Here is a 20,789-nt window from a genome sequence, read left to right on the forward strand (position 1 = left end):
AACCCATGACCTTTTCTATCCAAAGCAGATGCTGGGGAAAGGGCTGTAGTTCGGTGGAAGAGCAGTTGCTGTGAATGCAGAAGGGCCTAGGTTCACTTCTCTCCCCCCCCCCCCCAGATCTCTCTGTAGGCTGGGAAAGACCCCTCTCTGAAATCCTGGAGAACCATTGCTGCCAGTCTGTGTTGACAGTGTTGTGATAGGTGTTCCGGCGGTCTGACTCCATATGAGGCATCTTCCGGTGTTCTACCACTGGGTCGTCTTGCTTCACGCGACACTATTAAGTCCAGAGTCTTTCTCCTCATGCTTTGCCTTGCCAGCAAATTTGTGTTTCCTCCATGACAAACATCCACACCCAAAACAATGATAAATGGTTACAATTTCAAGCATGCGCTCTTAGAGGCATCTATTATTATTATTATTATTAGGTGCTATGGTGACGATTCTGCCGGCATACAAAGAGGGAAGGGCTCTGCCAAGGGTCATTTTATTTAGAATTAGACCCAAGGAAGCACAGGGAAAGAAAATGGAATGAAGTGTTTTTAGCATTACAGTGCAGTCCTTTTCATATCTACTTTTTTGCCAAAGGATTGGGGGGGGCGAAGCCTCTTAAAAGTGCCCCACCGGGTTTTAAGAGGAAGTGTCATTTGCTTTCTGTGTTCCTGCCATTTTTTGTGAGAGTGGTTCTTATTTGCTTTGAACCCCAGATGAAGGCTGGTGGTGAGCTAGGCTAGGTGAGCAAGAAAAGTTCATAGACATAGACAGCTACTGTCCTCATCCTGGTGATCTGCTTGGTTGCAAATGGCCTTTACCTCAAGTGTTCTAATTTTCAAATTTCTGATTGAGTAGATTTGAAAGACCTGATGTTTTGGCTGGCCATGGATCACCTGGTCTTTACTCATCCTTGGTCTTGTCTTTCCTTCTGTAGTTACGCTAATGAAAACCTACCTAAGCATGATGATGCAAAAAGGAGGAGGAAATGTTGTTACCTGCTTTCAACCTCAGGAGTAGGGTGGATGATTGTTATGAAGTATCACCAGAAGGATTTCCTTCTCTCACCAACAGAGGTTAGCTAAACAGAAAGTATTTCTGAGCCAGCTCATTCTTCCTCATGCACACGCCAGTCTGATCTTAATGATGAGCTGGAGAGCAGGGCGAATATTAAAGCTCAGTTAGATTCAAATAGGTTCAGGTCAACCCAGTCCTAGGTCATTTAGGGCTTTGAAGGTCAGTATCAGTCACTTAAACTGAGCGTAGAAACAGATTGATAACCAGTGTGATTAATGTAGAATTGGCATGATACTGAGCAAATCTTGGTGCCCAATTCTGGGTCCAATTGTAGCTTCCAAGGTCTATACAGTGATACCTCGGGTTAAGTACTTAATTTGTTCCGGAGGTCCGTTCTTAACCTGAAACCGTTCTTAACCTGAAGCACTACTTTAGCTAATGGGGCCTCCCGCTGCCGCTGCGCTGCTGGAACACAATTTCTGTTCTCATCCTGAAGCAAAGTTCTTAACCCGGGGTACTATTTCTGGGTTAGCGGAGTCTGTAACCTGAAGCATCTGTAACCTGAAGCGCATGTAACCCATGGTACCACTGTGGAAGAGCAGCCTCACGAAGAGAACATTGTTAGCAGCCCAGCTCTGATGTAGCCAGTGCATGGGTGACTGAGGCTAGGCCTATCTTCTCCAGCTATAGCTGCAGTTTGAGAACTAAACACAGCTTGGCCATCATTGCTACCTGAGCAGCAAAATAGGCACTTAAGCTGTGTTCTTGGTGGTTCCTGGAGCATGCAAGACATCATATTCTGTATGCTTAACTGCTGGCACATTGACTCATGGGCTCACTTCACTTGGGTAAATAAACTCTGTTTGGTGCCCGGACAACTTGATCAGTTATTTTAGAAAACACATTCCTGGTTGAAATGGGGCAACCAGTGAATGCTTTGCTGAAGTGGGTTAATAATACTTCTGAAGTGATAATGTGTTGTAGTGAGGAACATTTCACTACTTTTGTTTTCCTGCAGCGCTGCAGAGATTGTTGGGTTCTCTTCCTCCACTACCTCCAGATCACTGAAAATATAATCTGTTAGATCACACAAAATACTAAATAAGGCAGGGTTGGGTGTGGGGACATGTTTGCTCAGGATCTCCCACCTGCTTGGTTGCACTGTGGAGAACATGCTTAGCTTACATATCAGGAAGTTCCTAGTTCAAATTTGACATCTGCTATGAACTTGCTAGGTGACCTTAGGCAAGTCTCCTTCAGCCCTTACTTATAACATAAAGTTGATAATACTAACCTTACCTTACAGGGTTGTTGTAATGACCAGAACAAGCCATTTAAATACTTCTAGTGCTTATGATCAGTATTATGCTTTGACATTCATTTTTAATAACAATGTCAACTAGTGGATTTATTTCTAAGCAACTTATTAATAAAGCAATTTAGAGTGTTCAAAAACTGAATGCAGGTATGGGGAACTGGGGCCAAATGCAGTCCTCCAGACCTTTCTATCTGACTCTTGTGGCTCTGCTATGTCATGCCCCTTCCCGTGCCACATCCCTTTTCCAAAGGCCACTCCCCTCAGTAGCTTTCTGTGAAGTGTTGATGGGTGTCTATAAAAGCCTTTCACTTTTGTATAACTTGAAATATAGCCTACTGTGCAAAGGTAAGAGTCACACCTGTTGCTGCACCCACACTGGCCCCTCTCATCATTATCATATGGCCACTGGAAGGTTGGCTGTGAGGAAATGGGGTGCTGAGGCTGAAAAAGATTCCCCACTCCTAATGAATGCACTTATTTACTTGTGCACTTATATACCACTTAATTATTTGCATTTCTATGTGGTATACATAAAAACAATTCACCAAAAATGGGATATTATTATTATTAAAATAACCTTTATTATACATCAATTTATATCGGTTTACTCATAACTTATAACATTAATCTTAGACAAAACATACCATACACACTACATACACTACGATATATACACACCCTAAACACTTACTTCCAATTCATCTCATTGTGCTATTTTACATTTGGTTAGTCTATATATATTTTTTAGTTTTCTTTTTCCCATTTGTTATCAGGAAAATTTTCCTATATACTTTCACTATATTTCAGAATGTAATTCAAGATTCATTCTAAGTCTGCCAGAAGATTAACATTGTCACAGTAGTTTTTAAGATACTTTTTAAATATTATCCAATCTTTATTGACTTTCTGTACAGAATTTCCTCTTATTCTCCCTGTCATCTTTGGGACATAAAATTTTATTATAGAACTGTGTACTTTCAGCCATCTTCATATAGGAATGTTATCAGTAGTATTATACCCGGGGGGCAGGGTAGGGAAAATTTGCCCAAGGCCCCTGCGTGGTAGAGAAATGGAGGTAAAATATAAGCCACTTTACTTCCTGGCTCTCAGCTCAGTGTCTTTGCCATTGTAGGACTTTCCTTTTTTAAAACTATTGTGGCTCTATAGCTGCACTACCTGTTAAGATAAAATCATTCTATCGCTGTTTTGTGCAGTTCAGATTGACTTCAGGCTGTTCAGGTTTAGTAAAGAACACAAAACATTCCCCTTGGAAAGAAAATTGAGGAAAACCTTTTTGAAGCCTCTGAGATAATGTGACAATGTGAGTGGAGTGTACAGGTTTGAAGGTGACCTTTGACTGCAGCAATGTGAAGTTAGGGTGGGGTTCAGGGACCTTTGCTACAGTCACTGAGGAGCTTTTGCTATCAGTTTAATTTTATTGCAGGCATTCTCTGAGTGTACTTAGCAGTAGCTGTCAATTTGCATTCTTCTGCCGGACAGAGCATTATAATGCATGCTATCCAGAAGAGCGGTGCTCACTTAAAAATGCTTGTGCACTTACTCATGCAAATTACCACTAAGCATATTCAGAGATAAAGGAGGAACTTTGAAAGAGATTTTTCATTTATTTCCTGTTTCAGTTATAAAAGGAAGCACTTAATAGAAGTGGTGTTTTCTAGGCTCACCTGACTCACTGAAGCATGCAAAAGCATGTTTCCCCAAAAGGGATAAATCTTCAGGTCAGATCTCATATTTCATTGGTTCCTAGTCATGATTTGAAAATTCCCAATGAAGCTGAGCAGATTCCAGCTACCTTATTATTTGGAACAAAATAAAAAAATTCCTTCCAGTAGCACCTTAAAGACCAACTAAGTTAGTTCTTGGTATGAGCTTTCGTGTGCATGCACACTTCTTATTATTTGGACACTTTGCTCATAAAAATGACTCAAAGCAATTTGCAATACCTTGGCAGGGGATCACCTAGGGAATCCCATATACTCTGCTTTTTCTTGAAGGATGCTCATGATGATGATGATAAATTAAATAAAACAGAATATTCCTAGCACAATTTGTTTCACTTGAAAATAAATTATTAAAATTGTGTGCACACTAATGACTGGAAGGCTCAGGGTCCTTAAAAATCCTTCAAAAGCAAACAACTGACCATTGCACAAAACTTGCCTGCTTCAAAAAGATACATCTAAAATATCCACTGCTACTCAGCTTCTGGCATCAAATTCAAACCTGAATATTTTTTACAGAAATTATAACACTTCTGAAATACATTTTGACATTTCTTCCTGGTAATAAAGAATTCTCCTTTATGGGGCAACAATTGAGATGATATCTGCTATTGTTAGCTGACGTCCAAATGATATTGCTAAGAAGGGCGTACTTGGCTGAGTCTAGAGAATTATGATAGGAAGTTGACTCTTCCTCGCTGGAACTTAGCATGCAGTAGCATCATTAAAATATGGTGCCCTGTAAGGCAGTGGGGAGGATGCTGCTGCACCACGAAACATCTCAGATTCCAGAAATTTGGTGGGCAGTTTCAGCATGTGACACACACCTTCTTAGACTGCTGGGAGGGTTTCCAGAATTACATAAAGGTGGTACTACTAGTGTACTTTTTTTGTGGAAGAAGATGAGGTAAAAGGGTGTTGCCTGACATGCTTCATAGCTGACAGAATAATATTTGGGAGCTGTCAGGCTCTGATTTTTTTTTGTATTCAGGCTCTATGAATAGGAACTGGGACTGTGCATCTCCTCCCGGTGTTAGAAATGACTTTAAATATACAACTAGGCTACATTCTCAAGCTACTGCAAGGCAGAACAGTTGACGGTCAGCAATGTTAAAACTTTGGCTAGAGTCCCATGCTTTCTTGGTATGACACTTAAGCAGCTTTCTTCATAGCCTGTCCTGCAGTTTAGCAAACCTGCTTTGCTTCTTTCTTCCATTTAATACTTGGGGTTAATGGAGATGGAGGGCAGGGCTCTTGTCTTAACCCTTATTTCTACATATGTGACCACTGTGAACAAATACATAATTAAGAGCATTGGGTGATGTTCAACTAAGGTTTACTCTGCATAGACCCAATGAAGTTAATGAATGGGACTAATTTATGCTCATTCATTTCAGTGGGTCTATTTTGAGTAAACTACTACTGATTATACTATTCTGAATTCACAGTTCAGAGACATGAGGATCTGCAAGAAAAGGGGTTTCCCTGAAATGGGAAGTCTCTGCAAACTGCGTGTGTTGGTTTGCAGTGTAAGCCTTATATTTTCCTTTCTTATTTCCCTTGATGTGCTTTATAAAGGCCGAATGAGATACAGGGGACTCGGGCTTCTTGATCAGGCTCCACTGGGGGCCAGAAGGGCACCTGTCCCCAGCAGAGCCAGCCCCGGTGTCCCTGCCACTCGCACTTGAACAGCCCGCTCGCCCCAGACAAAGGCAGCCAAGTGGTAGCCAAGCAAGGCTGCAACACTGACCCTACTCTCATGCAAGCAGGAGTGGGGTCAGGGCTCTCTCAGCTTGCAAGGGCAGGCATGCTCTTCAGCCAAGCAGTTTAAAGAGGTGGAGGGAGGACCAAACTGTATCAGCAACTTTCCCATGCAGCTTGTTTCTCCCTCTGCCAGAGCAGAGTGTTATGATGGTTTCACCAGCAGTATATGTCTGGTGAAATTGCCGCTGCCCTCTGCCTCCAGCTCCCAGTTAGTTTGTTTTCCCCTCTGGGTGTTGGAGGCAGAGGGGCTTGAGTGGTGCCGGTTTCACCAGACATATAGCACTAAGTAAAGCTGTTATCACAGTCTCCCTCCGCCCCCATTCTGGTCTTGGGCAATATATTGATATATCACCGAGTGCTATCTTGGAAGAAAGGTACAATGGACATTAGTTACTTAATTAAAAAATAATAAATGGGGGGGGGGGTTGGTTGGTGCCAATAGTTGGAGAGGTTGGAATCTTCATCAGGAAAAGAGTGAGGTTCTCTTGTCATCTCACCCTGTCAGCATTTGTCAGATTTCATAAGATGTTTCTTCCTTTCTAAAGTAACTAGAACTTCACCTGCACCCCACCTCCCAGTTAGAAATTTTGTTTGGTACAGTTGTCTGACAGGTGCTCCACTATTTGTCCACGTCATGCATTTGCTTTGTTATACTAAAGCAGCCTTCTCAACCTTGGATCCCCAGATGTTGTTCAATTACAACTCCCATCATCCTTGACCCCTGGCCATGCTGGCTAGAAATGATCAGAGTTGTAGTCCAACAACAGGCTGGACTAAAACCTGCATGCCTTATATCAGTTTTTGAGATGGCGCAGGGCTCCTTGGGTGAGGTAGCATGGCTCCCCTTAAATAAGTCTTTCATTGTTACAAAGCATGCTTGGGTTCTAAAGCTGCTCTACGCCTCCCAGTTTGGTTCATAGTGTATAAATTTAAAGTTGGTCTAAGTCAGTCCTCCTGACCTGGGTCCCTCCAGATGTTTTAGACTGCAACTCCCATCAGCTCCAGCCAGCACTGCCATACTGGCTGGGGTTGATGAGAGTTGTAATTCAAAATGGCCATGGTGGCTGAGGCTGATGGGAGTTGTAGTTCAGAGCATCTGGACACTCCCTCCCACTGGTCTAAACTATGCTGTAAAAATGCTTCAGATTCCAAGGTTCCTGCATCAAATATGTAACTTCTTAGACTTTTCTTGTCCTTTGTTTGAGCGAGCTGGTTACAGTTTCCTTTACTCTTCCTGTTCTGTCAGTGATTTGAGAATGGAAAGAAAGCTTGGTTTGTTGAATCAGGCGTTATTCCATGTTTCATTTCTTGCTAGATTTACATCTTGCATTGTAGGCAGCAATCTGTCACTCAAGATGCAGTGTTCATTTCTGTGTACACTTTTCATTCCAGCCAATTAAACAGTCAGCAGAGAAGGCTTCTGCAGCTGGATGAATCATTTCATTGTATTATACTACCTCATATATTAAGCCAGTAATGTATGATATTTTGCATTTCAATTTGAGTTGCTCCTGTACAAGTGCTGAATTAATGACAGTAATGTTAAAATCTTCTGCAATGCAGGAGAAAACTGAAGTTAATACGTTCGTTAATCTTCCACAGGCTCTGCTTCAAGAATGTTTTGAATCTGCTCCCAATTGAAACTCTGCTGAGCTTGTGAGGTTTGGCAGTAGTACAGTCTGGAATCTGATCCTGCCTGTGTGCGCTTTTTTCAGCTCTATTTTTTTCTGATATAGAGCAGTCTAAATTTCTTCTGAAATTTCTCTGCATTTTAGGATGCAGAAGTTTACTTGGTTTAAAACCCTGATGGTTTTGTCCTGGCAGTGCCTTAGACTTGATTTATTGAGACTAGCAACCTGCACTCTTGAACTTTTGTTGTACCACTCATTAAACGATATCAAAAGCGAAACTACTTATTCTCTGTCTTATTGTCCTCGTACTTAGGGACAGGATTTTCCTCAGTCTCTGCAACAAAAGGCACTGAAGTTATCTACTTCTTAAAATGTAAAGCCCATGTTTCAGTAGTGGGACATATTTTCTGCTTCCACTTCCCCACCTACTTATGGGGATAAACATGTAGCCCTCTGTACATAATTGTAAGCCTTGTTGTGGGAAGATATGTGCAGCCAATGTATGTGCTTTGTGATCGTGTGCTGTACAAATCCTGAGTGGTGGTGCTTTGTGTTCATATGATGTGAAAACTCTGCTGGATTTAGCCATCTCCACAATTAGCATTAACAAAGCTTCTGGGGATGATATCATTGTGGTTGTTCAAGCCAGTTTAGGCAAGAGTGCTGTGTGTGATAATTCATAGGGTGGGTGTGTTCCATGCCATGCTGATTACTTTAATAAATTTACAACTAATAAGGTTGTTGAGTCTCTCTGACAGCTGCACTTCAGTGGCTTCTCGCTTTGTTCTAGAGGCCAGCCTGCCTGCCTCAACTTTGTGAATTGTAAACGTTCGGCTTGTGCTTTTACCAGCCAGCGATTTGATATCCCAAGTGCTGTAATCTCAGCCGGAGACCAAGGAGAGCCCTGTGTTAGTCCTGTGATGAGGCGCACAGGATTGAGAAACCGAAGACAAAGTTTTCAAATGACACATCAGTTGTTATGGCAAATTGTTCAAAGCAAAACAAAATATCAGGATTGTATTCTGCTCAGATTTGACATCTGAATCTAGGACTTTTGGGGAACTGTTAGATACCTGTAGTTTTCATCTGCTCAGAGCAAATACATCAAATGAATGAATGAAGTTTTAAGAAAACAATTTTTAAGTGCATTTCTCTTTTAAAATTCTTCTGAATGGAATCTCAACTTAATGCAAACATATAGGGTTGGATCTAAAGGAAATTTAACTTGGGTCCCCTTGAAAACAATAGGACAAGCTGATCATGACACAATAAATCTATGCAGTTGTATGATGGTTTGATACTGACTTCCAAGGACTGGCAAGTTGCCAAAGATGTCATCTGTTGATCCATTGGGGTGACTTCTATGTTTAGTCACCTCTTTACCTAATTATAAGGGTGACATCCAATGATGTACCTCAGCTAGCCCATGGAGTTTCGCTTGTAGAATGCAACTTCCCCTCCCTTTCCCCCCTGCGCCCCGCACCTTCCCCAAATCTTGTTTTGGTGTGGTGGGGGAAACCCCAGAACAGATTTAGGGGGAGAGGAAGTTTTGTTGCACAAGTAGAAATCCTTGCACCAGCAGAAGCACTTTGCTGGATGCCCACCCTAAGCAGTTGCATTTCCGCAGTTCGTGTGTGTTAAAAACCTGGGAGAGCAGAGGGAACTAGTAAGTGCGAAGCAAACCATTTTTGTATCATTAGGAGTGACCAAAGCAACTGACTTTGCATTGAATCACTTCCCTTTCAGGCTTCCTAACAGCCTAACTTAGGTGTATTTCTGAGAGGAAGTGAAACAGCAGCAAGCAGCCCATTTGCTTTTGACAGTACAAGCATAAATATTTGAGGAGGGGTTTCGTCACTGCTCTTCTGGGTGTTGATTTTACAAACTCCTTGAGCCAACAAAAAAGTCTTCCATGCCCTAGATAAACATTCCTCACATTGCCCACCTATAAGCACCCCAGGCCTCTTGATTGAACTTTCCCAGGTGGGAAAATGTTACTAAATATTCGGCACTATGACCAGTCAGCATCAAAATTCTTTGTGCACCAGGCTTGTTAACAGGGATGGTGAAGTGCCGAATTTATTCTTTCCAGAGAGTTTAGTATGGTACGGCTCTCCTCTTTTCAGCTGAATTTGGGAAAACCACTTGAAGCATCTGTTGCATTGAACTATTTCAATTGCTTTTGTTTGATTTGCTCATTGCAAACAACTGAAAGTCTGTAAATTTTGATAATAAACCTGATTTGCAATGGGTGTTGAATAATTTTGATTACAACTGTATAAGTGTTTTTTACCGCTCTATGTTGTCTTCCATAAAAAACTTTGTCCTCCACATTTTTAGTATATAACTGGTCTTAAGAAGCATTTCACAAATTCTGAAAGGTCTTTTATATCTTAGGCACAGAGAAGATGAGAAGATTGCTTGATAGCATACTGTGACTAATTTACTTGCCACTTGGCACACTGACTGTGTAAATGTATAAGTTGCAATGTGAGCAATACTGGTAAATGTCCCATTGGCACTTGCATGTTCCATTGGGCTGGATGCAGAAGGGATTGCTGGAGAATTAAGGACAATTGCCTGTGTGCTTGACATTGCTCAGCTTGGTTAATAAGAGTGGCCAGAGATGGACTAACTGAGTGGGAGGTGGGAGTGGTAAATGCCTAATTGTGGGAACGTTTGGTTTCAGCATGTTTAAAGAGGCTGTAGTGAGACATCCATTGAAAAAACTAAACCTTCCCTTAATAACACCAGACTGGATAATTTCTTTTGCATCTCTAACATTGAATTTCTGGGCAAGGTCCTCAACCTGGGGCCAGTAGGCCGCCAGAGATATTTCATGAATGAGACAAGTTATCTAGATCAGGAAAGGAGAACCTGGGGCCCTCTGCCCTTTAGTTGTTGTTTGATTGCCATTATCCCTGGCTATTAGCCATACTGACTGGGGGACTGATGAGAGTTGTAGCCCAGGGCTGCAGGTTCCACATCCTTCATCTACAGCAATTTCAGTCCAGCTCTAGGTCTGGTTTTATGAGCAAAACAGCTTTGGCTGTGAACTGCAGTGGTATTTAGCAGGGAAGGAGCTGCATTCTTGCTGGTTCTGCTTGACCACTCAGTGTTTTTCACTACCGTCAGCTATAGAATCTCTGGCTTTCGGAGGTTGAAAGAGCAACAAAGGGCTATTTGTAGAAGAACTTTTAAGCAGCCCCCCATGCTGCACATTGAAGTCCCGATAATTGGGTCTTCAAAGCACAGCAACACCTGGCATCACAGTGATGTGACTACAGGCCAGAAAAACTTCCCCACCCCTGAAGTAGCAGGTGAGAATAGGGAGCCTATGGTAAAATTCTTATTAGATTCAAAAACACAAAGTAAAGCTGCTATAAAAAGGATTATCTTTTTGTGTGGTTTTTTAAAAAGTTGTAGGCATGAAAGCAAACTTGAATGTGTGGGTGGTCTAAGAACTTTGAAAGTATTAAACCACAAAAACTCTTATTGCCAAAAGGATTTGGGTGTGTTTCCCCTCCTTCCCATGTTAGTTGCTGCTACAACAGCTCCACCTTGCACCTATAATTTTAAAATAGAAATGACGTCTTCATGTGCCAAAAGCTTCACTGGTACTAAGTATTTATTCAGGATAGAGTTCAGTGGCACATACTTGGCATTTACATCATCAAGCATTATGTAGGCAGCTGGCTGGTTGGCTGTATGTGAATTTTGGTCTACACATATTTGATTTGATTTGATTTGATATTTGTATTAGGCTTTTCCAACAACAAGTCTTGAGCTCAAAGTGGCTCACAACAATCATAGCATTAAAACAACAAGCATTGCAGTCACTGTAATATCAAACACATTAGCATAAAAATCAAACAACAACACATTCATCAAAACAATTAATACAGTTCAATGCAGTCATAGTTATTCAAAATATCAGAAAGAGCTGTTGAGCACCAGCCCTGTGCTGGATCACATCCCCTCTCTGGAAAGGGGCTTCTTTGCTCAGTGGTTGCTCAGATCTTGACTTCTTTTTTACCCTGTATGGGTCCAAAGGTGTGCCTTCAGGTGGGAGCTCTTGGAATAGGTCTTGATGCAGCTGGCGCAGGTATGGGTGGGTGTGACAGTCTACGTGGGGTCAGGAGCAATGACCCCTCTTGGACTCAGCTTCCAGCTGCTCCAGCAGCCAGAAGGTCATCGGGAAATATTGAGGAAGGTTTCCAAATCCCAAAATGGGTTTGTTTGTCTAGTGTGACTGTGTTCTACCTCTGCTGTCAGAGGCATTATGCCTCTGAATACTAGTTGCTGGGGATCACAAGTGAGGAGAGTGCTGTTGGACTCATGCCTTGTTTGCAGGTTTCCCTTTGGCCATGGTAGAAACAGAATGCTGGACTACATGGTTCCCCTTTGGCCTGATCCAGCAGTCAGGCTCTCAAGTTCTTTTGCAGATGTTGCCTTGCCTGAAGTTCCATTTACTGCAGTTCCAAATCAACTAAGGCTGTCAAAGCACCTTCAGGTTGTACGCAATGTGTTTTCTTCAGTTGCAGTCATGGCTTTTCCTCCCTTTCACCCCTCAAGACTGAAATTCTGTTCTCAAAATTGCATTGGGAATATATGTTCCACTGCCCATGTTTCTCAGGATGGCAGGGCATTCCGTCGTACTCACAAGTGTCCCACAAACTGGGTGAGATCATAGGCTTGTAAGCAAGGAGGAGTTTCCTGTGACAAATCACCCGCCTTGCAATGGCCTGTGGTGCCGTCAAAATAAAACACAAGGTTTTTTATGGTTGGGAGACTTTGTCCTGGATTTCAGTATGGCTTTTAACAGAAAGCGGAGAACTTTTACAAAGCAGGCCCTTTCATATTAAGATTATGTCAACAGGAGAAACATAGGAAGCTGCCTTGTTAGACCATTGAGGCCTATCTAGCCCAGTAAGTGTCTGCACCAACTGGCAGCAGCTCTCCAGGGTTTCGGAGAGGGATCTTTCTCCAGCTGTACCTGGAGCTGTACCTGGAGATATCCAGGATTGAACCTGGCACTTTCAGCATGCAAAGCAGGTTCTCTGTCACAGAGACAGAACCTTCCAGAGTTGAAAATAGCTCGAGTAACTTTTTGAAATTTTAATACTTTGCCTGTTAATAACTGCGAAGCCTCTTTCTCTGCGCATTGCCATAAACTAGGGCACAAGACAGCCCTTCCATGTGTGGGTCAGGAATTGCAGGCATGCAGATGTCTATAGGGCAGTGCCTGCCTATGGGGAAGGGAAGCAGTCGGTGCCAGGCAGGAGGTTCTTGCAGTTTGCTCTCTATTTCAAAAGTAGCTTTCTATGCAGTACAGAGGCTGCTGGCCAAGTCAAAAGCCCCATTGAGAGCGTAGAATTGTGTGCTGTTCTGGATTGTGGGCCAATTGTTTGGAGTGCTCAAATGACCAGTCATAAGAGTCTGCTCCTGAAGGGGTTACCTAAATCCTCTCAAGTATTGGGAAATAACACTCCTTGGTTTTAATAGATTTTAGATACGTATATAGTTTTAATTCTGCCTCTGTTTAATTTTTTTTAATTATTGTTTTTTCTATGCTTATAGCAGTTCTTATTTTTATCTGTAAGCCAAGCTGAGTCCTGTTGAGGAAAAAGGCAGGGTATTAATCATACTCATACTCATTCTCTCTGTATCTGTATCTGTTGATGCTTCAGGTAAGTCTTCAAAGCAGGATTCAATGAGCTAAGGAGCACATATAAATAAATGAGACAGAACTATTTCCCTCCCATTATTTTACTCATCATGTGTGCCTGAATCTTGCACTGCATGCCTTAATGTGCAATACAGTAGAACCTTGGTTCTCGAACTTAATCCATTCTGGGAGTCCATTCGACTCCTGAAACCATTCAAAAATCAAGGCGCACCTTGTAGTGGGCTGCAGGAGCTTCCTGCACTCAGTCGGAAGCTGTGTCAGACATTTGGCTTCTGAAAAACGTTCAGAAACTGGAACACTTACTTCTGGGTTTTCGGCATTCAGGAGCCAAAACGTCCGAGTACCAAGGCGTTCAAGAACCAAGGTACAACTGTATAAAAATCAGGGTGGTTCATGAGAGAGAGAGAAGGTGCACTCCGTAATCAGGACATAGCTGACTTCCCATGGTAAGCTTAAGGTTGTAAGAAATGGTCTTTTTAATTTTATGTTGTACCACACCCTCATTTTGTATTATGTCACATCCTCTCTATGGCTGGCACCCCCAGTGACCTTTCAGAATGAGCCCACTAGTCTAAAAGGGCTTCCTACCTTTGCTCTACAGGGTGTACACACTAGTCTCCTTGTGTGTATCCTGTTGCTAAGCAGTATCAAAATAGGCAGGAGCTCTCAGTGACAGAATGCTGGGACCAGATGGGGAGCCTGAAGCAAAGTGGTATTTTCTGGATGACATTCTCCAACCCTGGCAGGGTCCCTGTTTCAAACAAGAGGCCTCTAAGGTTCCCTTTTCAGTTCTTATCTAAGCATAAATGGAAGGTTGATCATATGCAAGGCAAGTGCATAACCTGCTTGTGTTTTATGATTCTGTAAACCAATAAAAGACTCAACTTTTTAAAAGTTGACAAAACGCAGACATAGCAAAAATTAGAATTCCCTAGACATGAAAATATCTGGTAGGCTGAAAGGCAGGGGTATCAATGTTAAAATTAAAATAGGTAGCAAATACAGACAAATGGCACATCACCTGTCAATGCAAGAACCTCCTGGAGCTATAGGATGCAGGTAGTAGCCTCCTGACCACACTCCGCTTTTGTATCCAGGAGGAGCAGACAGGACTGCCTCTCTTAACTGTGTGCATGAGACTGGCTGGTTAAAGCTTTAGCTTGTTTGTGCTGGTACCACAGAAAGTACAATTAATCAGTTTTAGAGATCAGAATAAAAGAGAAATGGGAGGAGAATCTGGGTCGGTGGTAAAGGAAATGGACCTGAAGCTCATTACATCTTATAATTTTCTGCGGGGGGGATTAGAGTTGTGGGTACCTTTTCCATCTTCACAGCTGTGCGGTCCCTAATCTATCGCTAAACACAGATGTGCAGCTGACAGCAAGGAAAGGCCATTGACAGGGTGGGAGGGAGCATCCTGTGTCCATACTCATGCACATCCCAAGACACCTGAACAGCATTACAAGCCTCCTGTTCCCGGGTGTCTGAGTCCATGAGCAAAAGCATTCCATTAAGGGGTGGCAATACATATGACACAACTTTGTCGCTGGTCCAACTTCCACCTCCACATAACAGCTTGCCTGCAGTGACTGGACAGAATCACTCTATTCTTTATCCAAACGATTTGGCTGGCATTGAAAGCATTTGGATAACTATGCGAGTGTCTGCCTAAACTGCCACTGATCTGAGAGTACATGAGCATTGAGATAATCTTGAGGATTAGTTAACAGAAGTTAACTATCCAGGAGCTTTACTGTACTTGCCGCATCTGAAATAGGAATAGAAATTTTAAGCAGTGTTAAAAACAGCACATTATTTGATTACTTCCTGGGAGCTAGTGTAGATGGCTAGAGCATTGATATGGCTTTTGGGTCGCATTGTGATAGCTTTTGAGGGCTGGGGCTGGTGGGAGTTGCAGTCCATGCTGCTGAATACCAGTTGCTGGAAACTGCAGGAGGGGGAGAGTGCTCTTGTGCTCAAATCCCACTTGCAGGTTTCCTACAATTATCTGGTTGGCCACTGCAAAAACAGGACACTGGACAAGATGGGCCATTGGCCTGATCCAGCAGGCTCTTGTGTTCATCATGGAAATCTAATTTGGGTCTGATGGGAGTTGTGGACCAAAATATCAGGAGGGTTTAGTGAAGGCTGAAATAGATCTTTCAATTAAAAGTCGGGGGGAAGGGAATGGTGTTTCATGCTTTCTTTAAAACTTGTAGGAGCCAGCCATATTTAATTTTGGAAAGGAATTCCATAAGGTGGGAGCCACCACTGAGAACAATCTGCCTCCCTAGGGAAGCTTGGCTGCCTCCTTTGTTAATGTCTTTTAGGTACCAAGTGAGGGCAGTCCTGCTTCCTTTGACTTACCCTGAGGTTTGGCACAAGTTCTGTTCATTGTCATACTTCTGAGTGCTTTTTGAGTTGTTGGTCTTGATCTTATGCTGTATTTTTATTTTAGCCTTTTAGCCTGTTTATTGTTTTATAATTGTACTGTGAGCCCCCTTATGGATTCAACAAAACGAAATACTTTTAAACAAATAAAAATGATATTTCTAAATGCACACCATGTGATATGGTCTTAATTCCTAAGCCATCTCTTGGGCCATCCCCAGTGGTAAGGGGACGGTTTACAGCCCCGCCCTTCTTCTGTCTTGCTAATTCAGAGAGTTTCCCTGTGCTTCTCCTCATTGCTAGAAGCATAATCCTAGCTTTAGCATCCCTAGACAGCTGGTGCCTCATAGGATGCACACAGACCAATATTTCTGAAACTCTGGCAGTAAAGAGTTTTGGTCATTTTAACCAACAAAGACAAAGGATCTGAAGCAGCTCTTTGTGGCAGATTTGTAATATTTGTCGGAGGGGGGAAACCGGCCCCTTAAAGTTATGGAGCCTCTTTGTCTTGGCTTCTGCACAAAGCTGCAAATTTTTCCATGTCTTCCTCCACCCTGGCCTGGCAGCCAGTCCAGCCATTGTGCTATAGAAAGTGAGCAGGATGTATTGGTAATGCAGCCTCTAGTCTCCTGGCTCACTGTAAAGCTAGTTTCCCAAGGCTAGGAAGCCTTTCTGAAGCAGAAAACAGAAATACCTCATCTGCCAAAAAACTGCCAAGCCATGGAAACTTAGGGCCCAGAGTGGCTTCATGGATGTGGCTCTACACTGCTGTAACTTCTCTGGAGTTTCAGGTTCCTTTCCTTTCATCACCTTTAATCCCTCGCTCAAGGTTCAAGAGTTGCGGTCTCAGTTTGCAATTTGAAAGTGGAACTTGAGGGTTGTATCCAAGAGCAGACCCACTAAATGAATGAACCTAAGTTACGTCCATTAAATTCATTGGCCTTTCTCTGAAGAGGACTAGCATTCAATAACGATTCTTGAGTCACAGTTCATGGTCTCTTCTAATATGTGTCAGCATCAGATTTTCTTTGTACTTCCTTGTTGGCCATCTGGGACTATTTAATTCCCACCCTCGCTTCATCACTTGCCCTACTTCTTAGTTTAGCCTCCGTCAAAGTTGAGCCTGTAGAACAGGACTTGGAATTCCTTCTAACCAGGAAATTGCCCTTCCTGGTGTTCTCTTTTCCCCCATCATACTTCCAGCTCTGGCTAATGACCAATCATCAACTTGAAAAAGCAAACCTAGCCATTTCTTACTGAATGAGAGTATAGGCAGAGCTAGGATAAATCTCAGACACCTGCTTACCCAGGGTGCCCAGAGGTTTGCCTAGGAATTTGAAATGTTTTTCTATCCCAGAGAACAGTCACACATGAAAGAGTGTAATATGGACTCTGGCACACAATTTTGAAAATTAAAAAACAATTTCCTCATCCTGTTCATGCAGAGAATGGTTGGGAGTGTATCTGCATTTACTTAATGAATTTGCCAGTTAGACAGAGCTTAGATGAGCTCCCAATGGTCAGAGAATGGCCCTTTCATTCATTCCACAAACCATTTGTCCTCATGTTTAGACTGGATAATTTTTTCTTTCAGTTTTTGCAGATTAGAATATTTTGTATTGGATAAAGAAGTGCACTACCTAGTTGAGAAAACATGTTTGTTTAGGCAAGATGTTGGCATGCTTTAATTTTATGCTGTTAAGTTTAATTCTTTTAAATGAATTCATTACTTTTAAAAAACTGTTTGTTGATATTTTTATTACTCATTGTAAACCATTTGTAGATTTTTATTACAATCAAGTGATATTTAAATTTGGTTAAATAAAATAAATTTTAAGTGTATTAGGAGTCTCAAAATGCAAACACAGCTGTCCTGACCCTGAATTAGCTCCTCATCTTCAGAGGACAAGGGTTGGGATGCAGAATAGAAGAGGGAATTGCCCTGAGGGCCAGCCCCAGATGTCTCTACCACCACAGAAAATTCATACATGGAATGGTCAGTACTGTGGTATGTGAACCAATGTTCATACTATTAGCATAAGACAGATTCATACATTTCTGGGAACTTTCTTTGTTCCCTTCATTTTTTTCCAAATACTTTTGCTGGTCTTCTGGGGACCTCCCAATTCAACAGCTGGTCTTTTTCTTAACTATGCCAATAGCTGAGTAGCCAAAAACTTCACTTCTGCTGGGGAAAGCCACTTCACATTTTTGAGGAAGGACTCCTATGCATCCAGATTATTCTTCTTCCTCTTTAGCCTTGGCATTAAGTGCTGTTGCAAACCCTCTCCTTCCTTCCATGCTTTATTGTTCCAAAATGTGTCTGGAACAGCTTATCTGTTTCCCAAATGCATCCTATTATGTATTGTGGATGTTTGGACAACCCAGCCACTTGCATGGTGGGTTGGAGGACAGAAGCGACATGTTTCTCTAGTTAGTCATACTTTGAAGGCAGACAATATTACCCCATCTTTCCACTGTAGTGAAACCTATATTCTCCCCCTAAACATGATTACTCAGGTAAGCTCTGTTTGGTTAAATCTTTTTCAAGGGAAGTGTGCTCAGGATTGTATCCTTAGATTGCCATTCAAAGCACGCTTCTGAATAAACCTTTCTGATCCATGGTTTTATCTGAAATGCAGGCATTAGTCAGAATGCAAGTACCAGATGATAATATGACAGCTCTTGAATTACTGTAAGGCTTCTGTACTTCTGGTCAGCTCCAGAGACTTGGCTACTTGCTTTACTTCCAGCAACTAGAGCCAATTATTGCAACTGACTGGAGTTTCAGGAAGCCTCCTATGGAAACTCTGGTGAGCCAAATTTTGAGCGACATTATTTATGGAAAATCTTCCAACCCATTAGAGGTTAGTCCGTCCAGGGAAAGGGGAGCCTTCTTTGAAACCTCTGTTTGCTTGCTTGCTTCTGTGGGTTCTGAATAGGATTGCTATAACTCATTCTTGCATGTTCTTGCTGGATTGAGAGGCTAAAATGGCTGGATTTTACTTCCATCAGTGTCCTGTTTAGTGAGGTTTAGCAAATCAAGGAAAATGCTGCTCATTAAGTATCCTTTCTAAAATTTCATTTTTGTTCTGAAACGGATCTCTCTTAAGTCGTTCACTGTTCCTGTGTAGGCTGGCTTTGTACTGCTATAAAAGAAAATTGGGGTGGGGAGAAAAACACGATATATTGAAAGGCTAAGGAGAAGCCTCACCCTGATTCTTATCAGTCCCCTTCCATACAGTTGTGTCTTCTGCATTCTCAGGTTCTCAACACCTCAGCAAAGAATTTGAAGTAGTCAAAGGCTGACAAGCGCAAAACAGAAGGAAGTGAACAATGATATTTTCCTTAAAAGATTCTAGCCCTCTTGGTTTTGATAATGGGCTGGTCTACATAGGAACATAGGAAGTGGCCTTATAGCAAGTTGAACAGTTGGTCCATCTAGCTCAGTATTGTCTAACTGAGTGGCAATGGCCCTCCAGGTTTTTAGACTAGGGTCTCCCTAAGCCCTACATGGAGAAGCTGCCAATTGCACCTACTGCATGCACAGGTCTACCACTGAGCCGAGCTGCTTTTTTTAAGGTAAACATTTCACCAAGCTAGTGCAAGCTCCTGGCTGGGAGCCCAAGTACTACAAGACAGAAAGATGCCCTGGCTGCTGTTGAATGCAGTGAAACCATTCCGACTCGATGGCTCAGAAGGGGCTGGGATGCCTGTGTTTTTGAACTTTTCTCTCTCATTGGGAGGAGGAAGAAAATAAGCACAGTAACCATCCTTGGGTTTATGTAGAATCTGCCAATTCCCAGGAAAAGCATGAAGCCTGCGAATAAATAAATTTGGCTGGCAGCCAGCTCGCAAGCTTATGGAAAAATGCTTTTCAAAACATGCTGCCAAGGATTGCCTCAGACCAGGTAGAGTTTCACATCCGCATAATGGGGAGAGTGTTTTTCTAGAGCGCACAGCTCTGGGGTGCTGTCTGTAGCGCTGCTGCACAAGTTCTCCGTGCCACTGCATCTAATTCTTCTGAAATCATAGAATTGTAGAGTTGGAAGGTACCCCTAGGGTCACCTAGTCCACAACCCTGCCATGCATGAATTCTGCCCATAGCTGTCCCTGTGTGGGCTTTATTTATATTACATTTTCCCTGCCCTGCCTTCATGGAGCTTATTTGTGCAGCCCATGGTCTCGTCCTTTTAAACTTCTGTAAGGTAGATAATGCATGGGTGATGGGGGGAGTGTCCACAGGTCACCCAGTGGACTTCATGGCTGTGTGGCCAAATAGGCGATAGAAGACTGGGCCTTTGTGGTGATCTGCTCTCAACTTGGGGCATGCATCATTTGTGCTGTGGTGAGAGAAGCATGTTGCAGTCATGACCCCATAGACAGCAGCACGATGCCATAAGTAGTTCTAAAATAGCCTTTCTTAGGCTTTTGATCTCCAGAGATGTTTTGTACTACAATTCCCATTAGCCCTGGCCAACCTAGTTGTGCTTGCTGGGGGCTGATGGAAGTCGTAGTGCAAGACACCTCTGGAGATCCCCAATTTGGAGAAGGCTAGCCTCAGAAGACAAGGTGGTGCTCCTAGATACAAATGCATATTTGTTCTACCCTGCTTTACATACAGATCATTTCAGTGCTTCTTCCCCCTCCCCTCTCTTTCTCAACAGAGCGGAGAAAACTGAAGTCCTCAGTGAAGATCTGCGACAGGTATTTTAATTTATTAATTAATGGCTGCCTCTGGAAGAAGGGTCGGGGGAGGCACTGGCTGTTTCTCACGTGCTGGATGGGAAAGCTGCAACACAATTTCAGGCAATAGAAGAAGGAATTTACCACACTAGCCAGAAGGGAATTTGAAAGGTTCTGGAGGGCAGGTAGTGTGGTCAGAAGTGAAATAAAAACTGAGACGTGTTAGTATTCAGAGTCACTGTGCTTACTGCAACATGGCAGGTCTTAGTGTGGTTGTGACGAGGCCTCCCTCTATTTCACTTAAGTGGGGAAATGACCTCTGCAAATCATTCCAATTGAGTAAATAAACATCTATTGTTTTACATAATTTGTCTAGCTACCAAGGCAAGGCAAGAAGGGAGGGAGCTGCCTGGTACACAAAAGTATGCTTATTGAGCCTAACAAGTTTAAAATCTAAATCCTTCTTCTGGGGCAGTCTTTGAAACAACCACCTTGAGACTTTGCTCTCCAATTCTCTTGCAGAAAGAATCAGTTGGACACCAAGGACTTGGGCTGGTTGTTAT

General features: G+C 42.6%; 1 protein-coding gene across 5 annotated transcripts in view; it reads left to right on the forward strand.

Moving 5' to 3' along the window:
• The window catches only part of ARHGAP17 (Rho GTPase activating protein 17), a 60,948-nt gene that overhangs the window by 695 nt on the left and 39,464 nt on the right, over positions 1 to 20,789 (forward strand). For all 5 annotated transcript variants that reach the window (XM_079952765.1, XM_079952763.1, XM_079952764.1 and 2 more), the window contains exon 2: positions 20,208 to 20,247. In XM_079952765.1, coding sequence (XP_079808891.1) covers positions 20,208 to 20,247 — 40 coding nt within the window. The remainder of the gene's footprint in view (positions 1 to 20,207; positions 20,248 to 20,789) is intronic.

The sequence above is a fragment of the Podarcis cretensis genome (genome assembly GCF_951804945.1).
Source record: "Podarcis cretensis genome assembly, chromosome: 14".
NCBI lineage: Eukaryota > Metazoa > Chordata > Lepidosauria > Squamata > Lacertidae > Podarcis > Podarcis cretensis.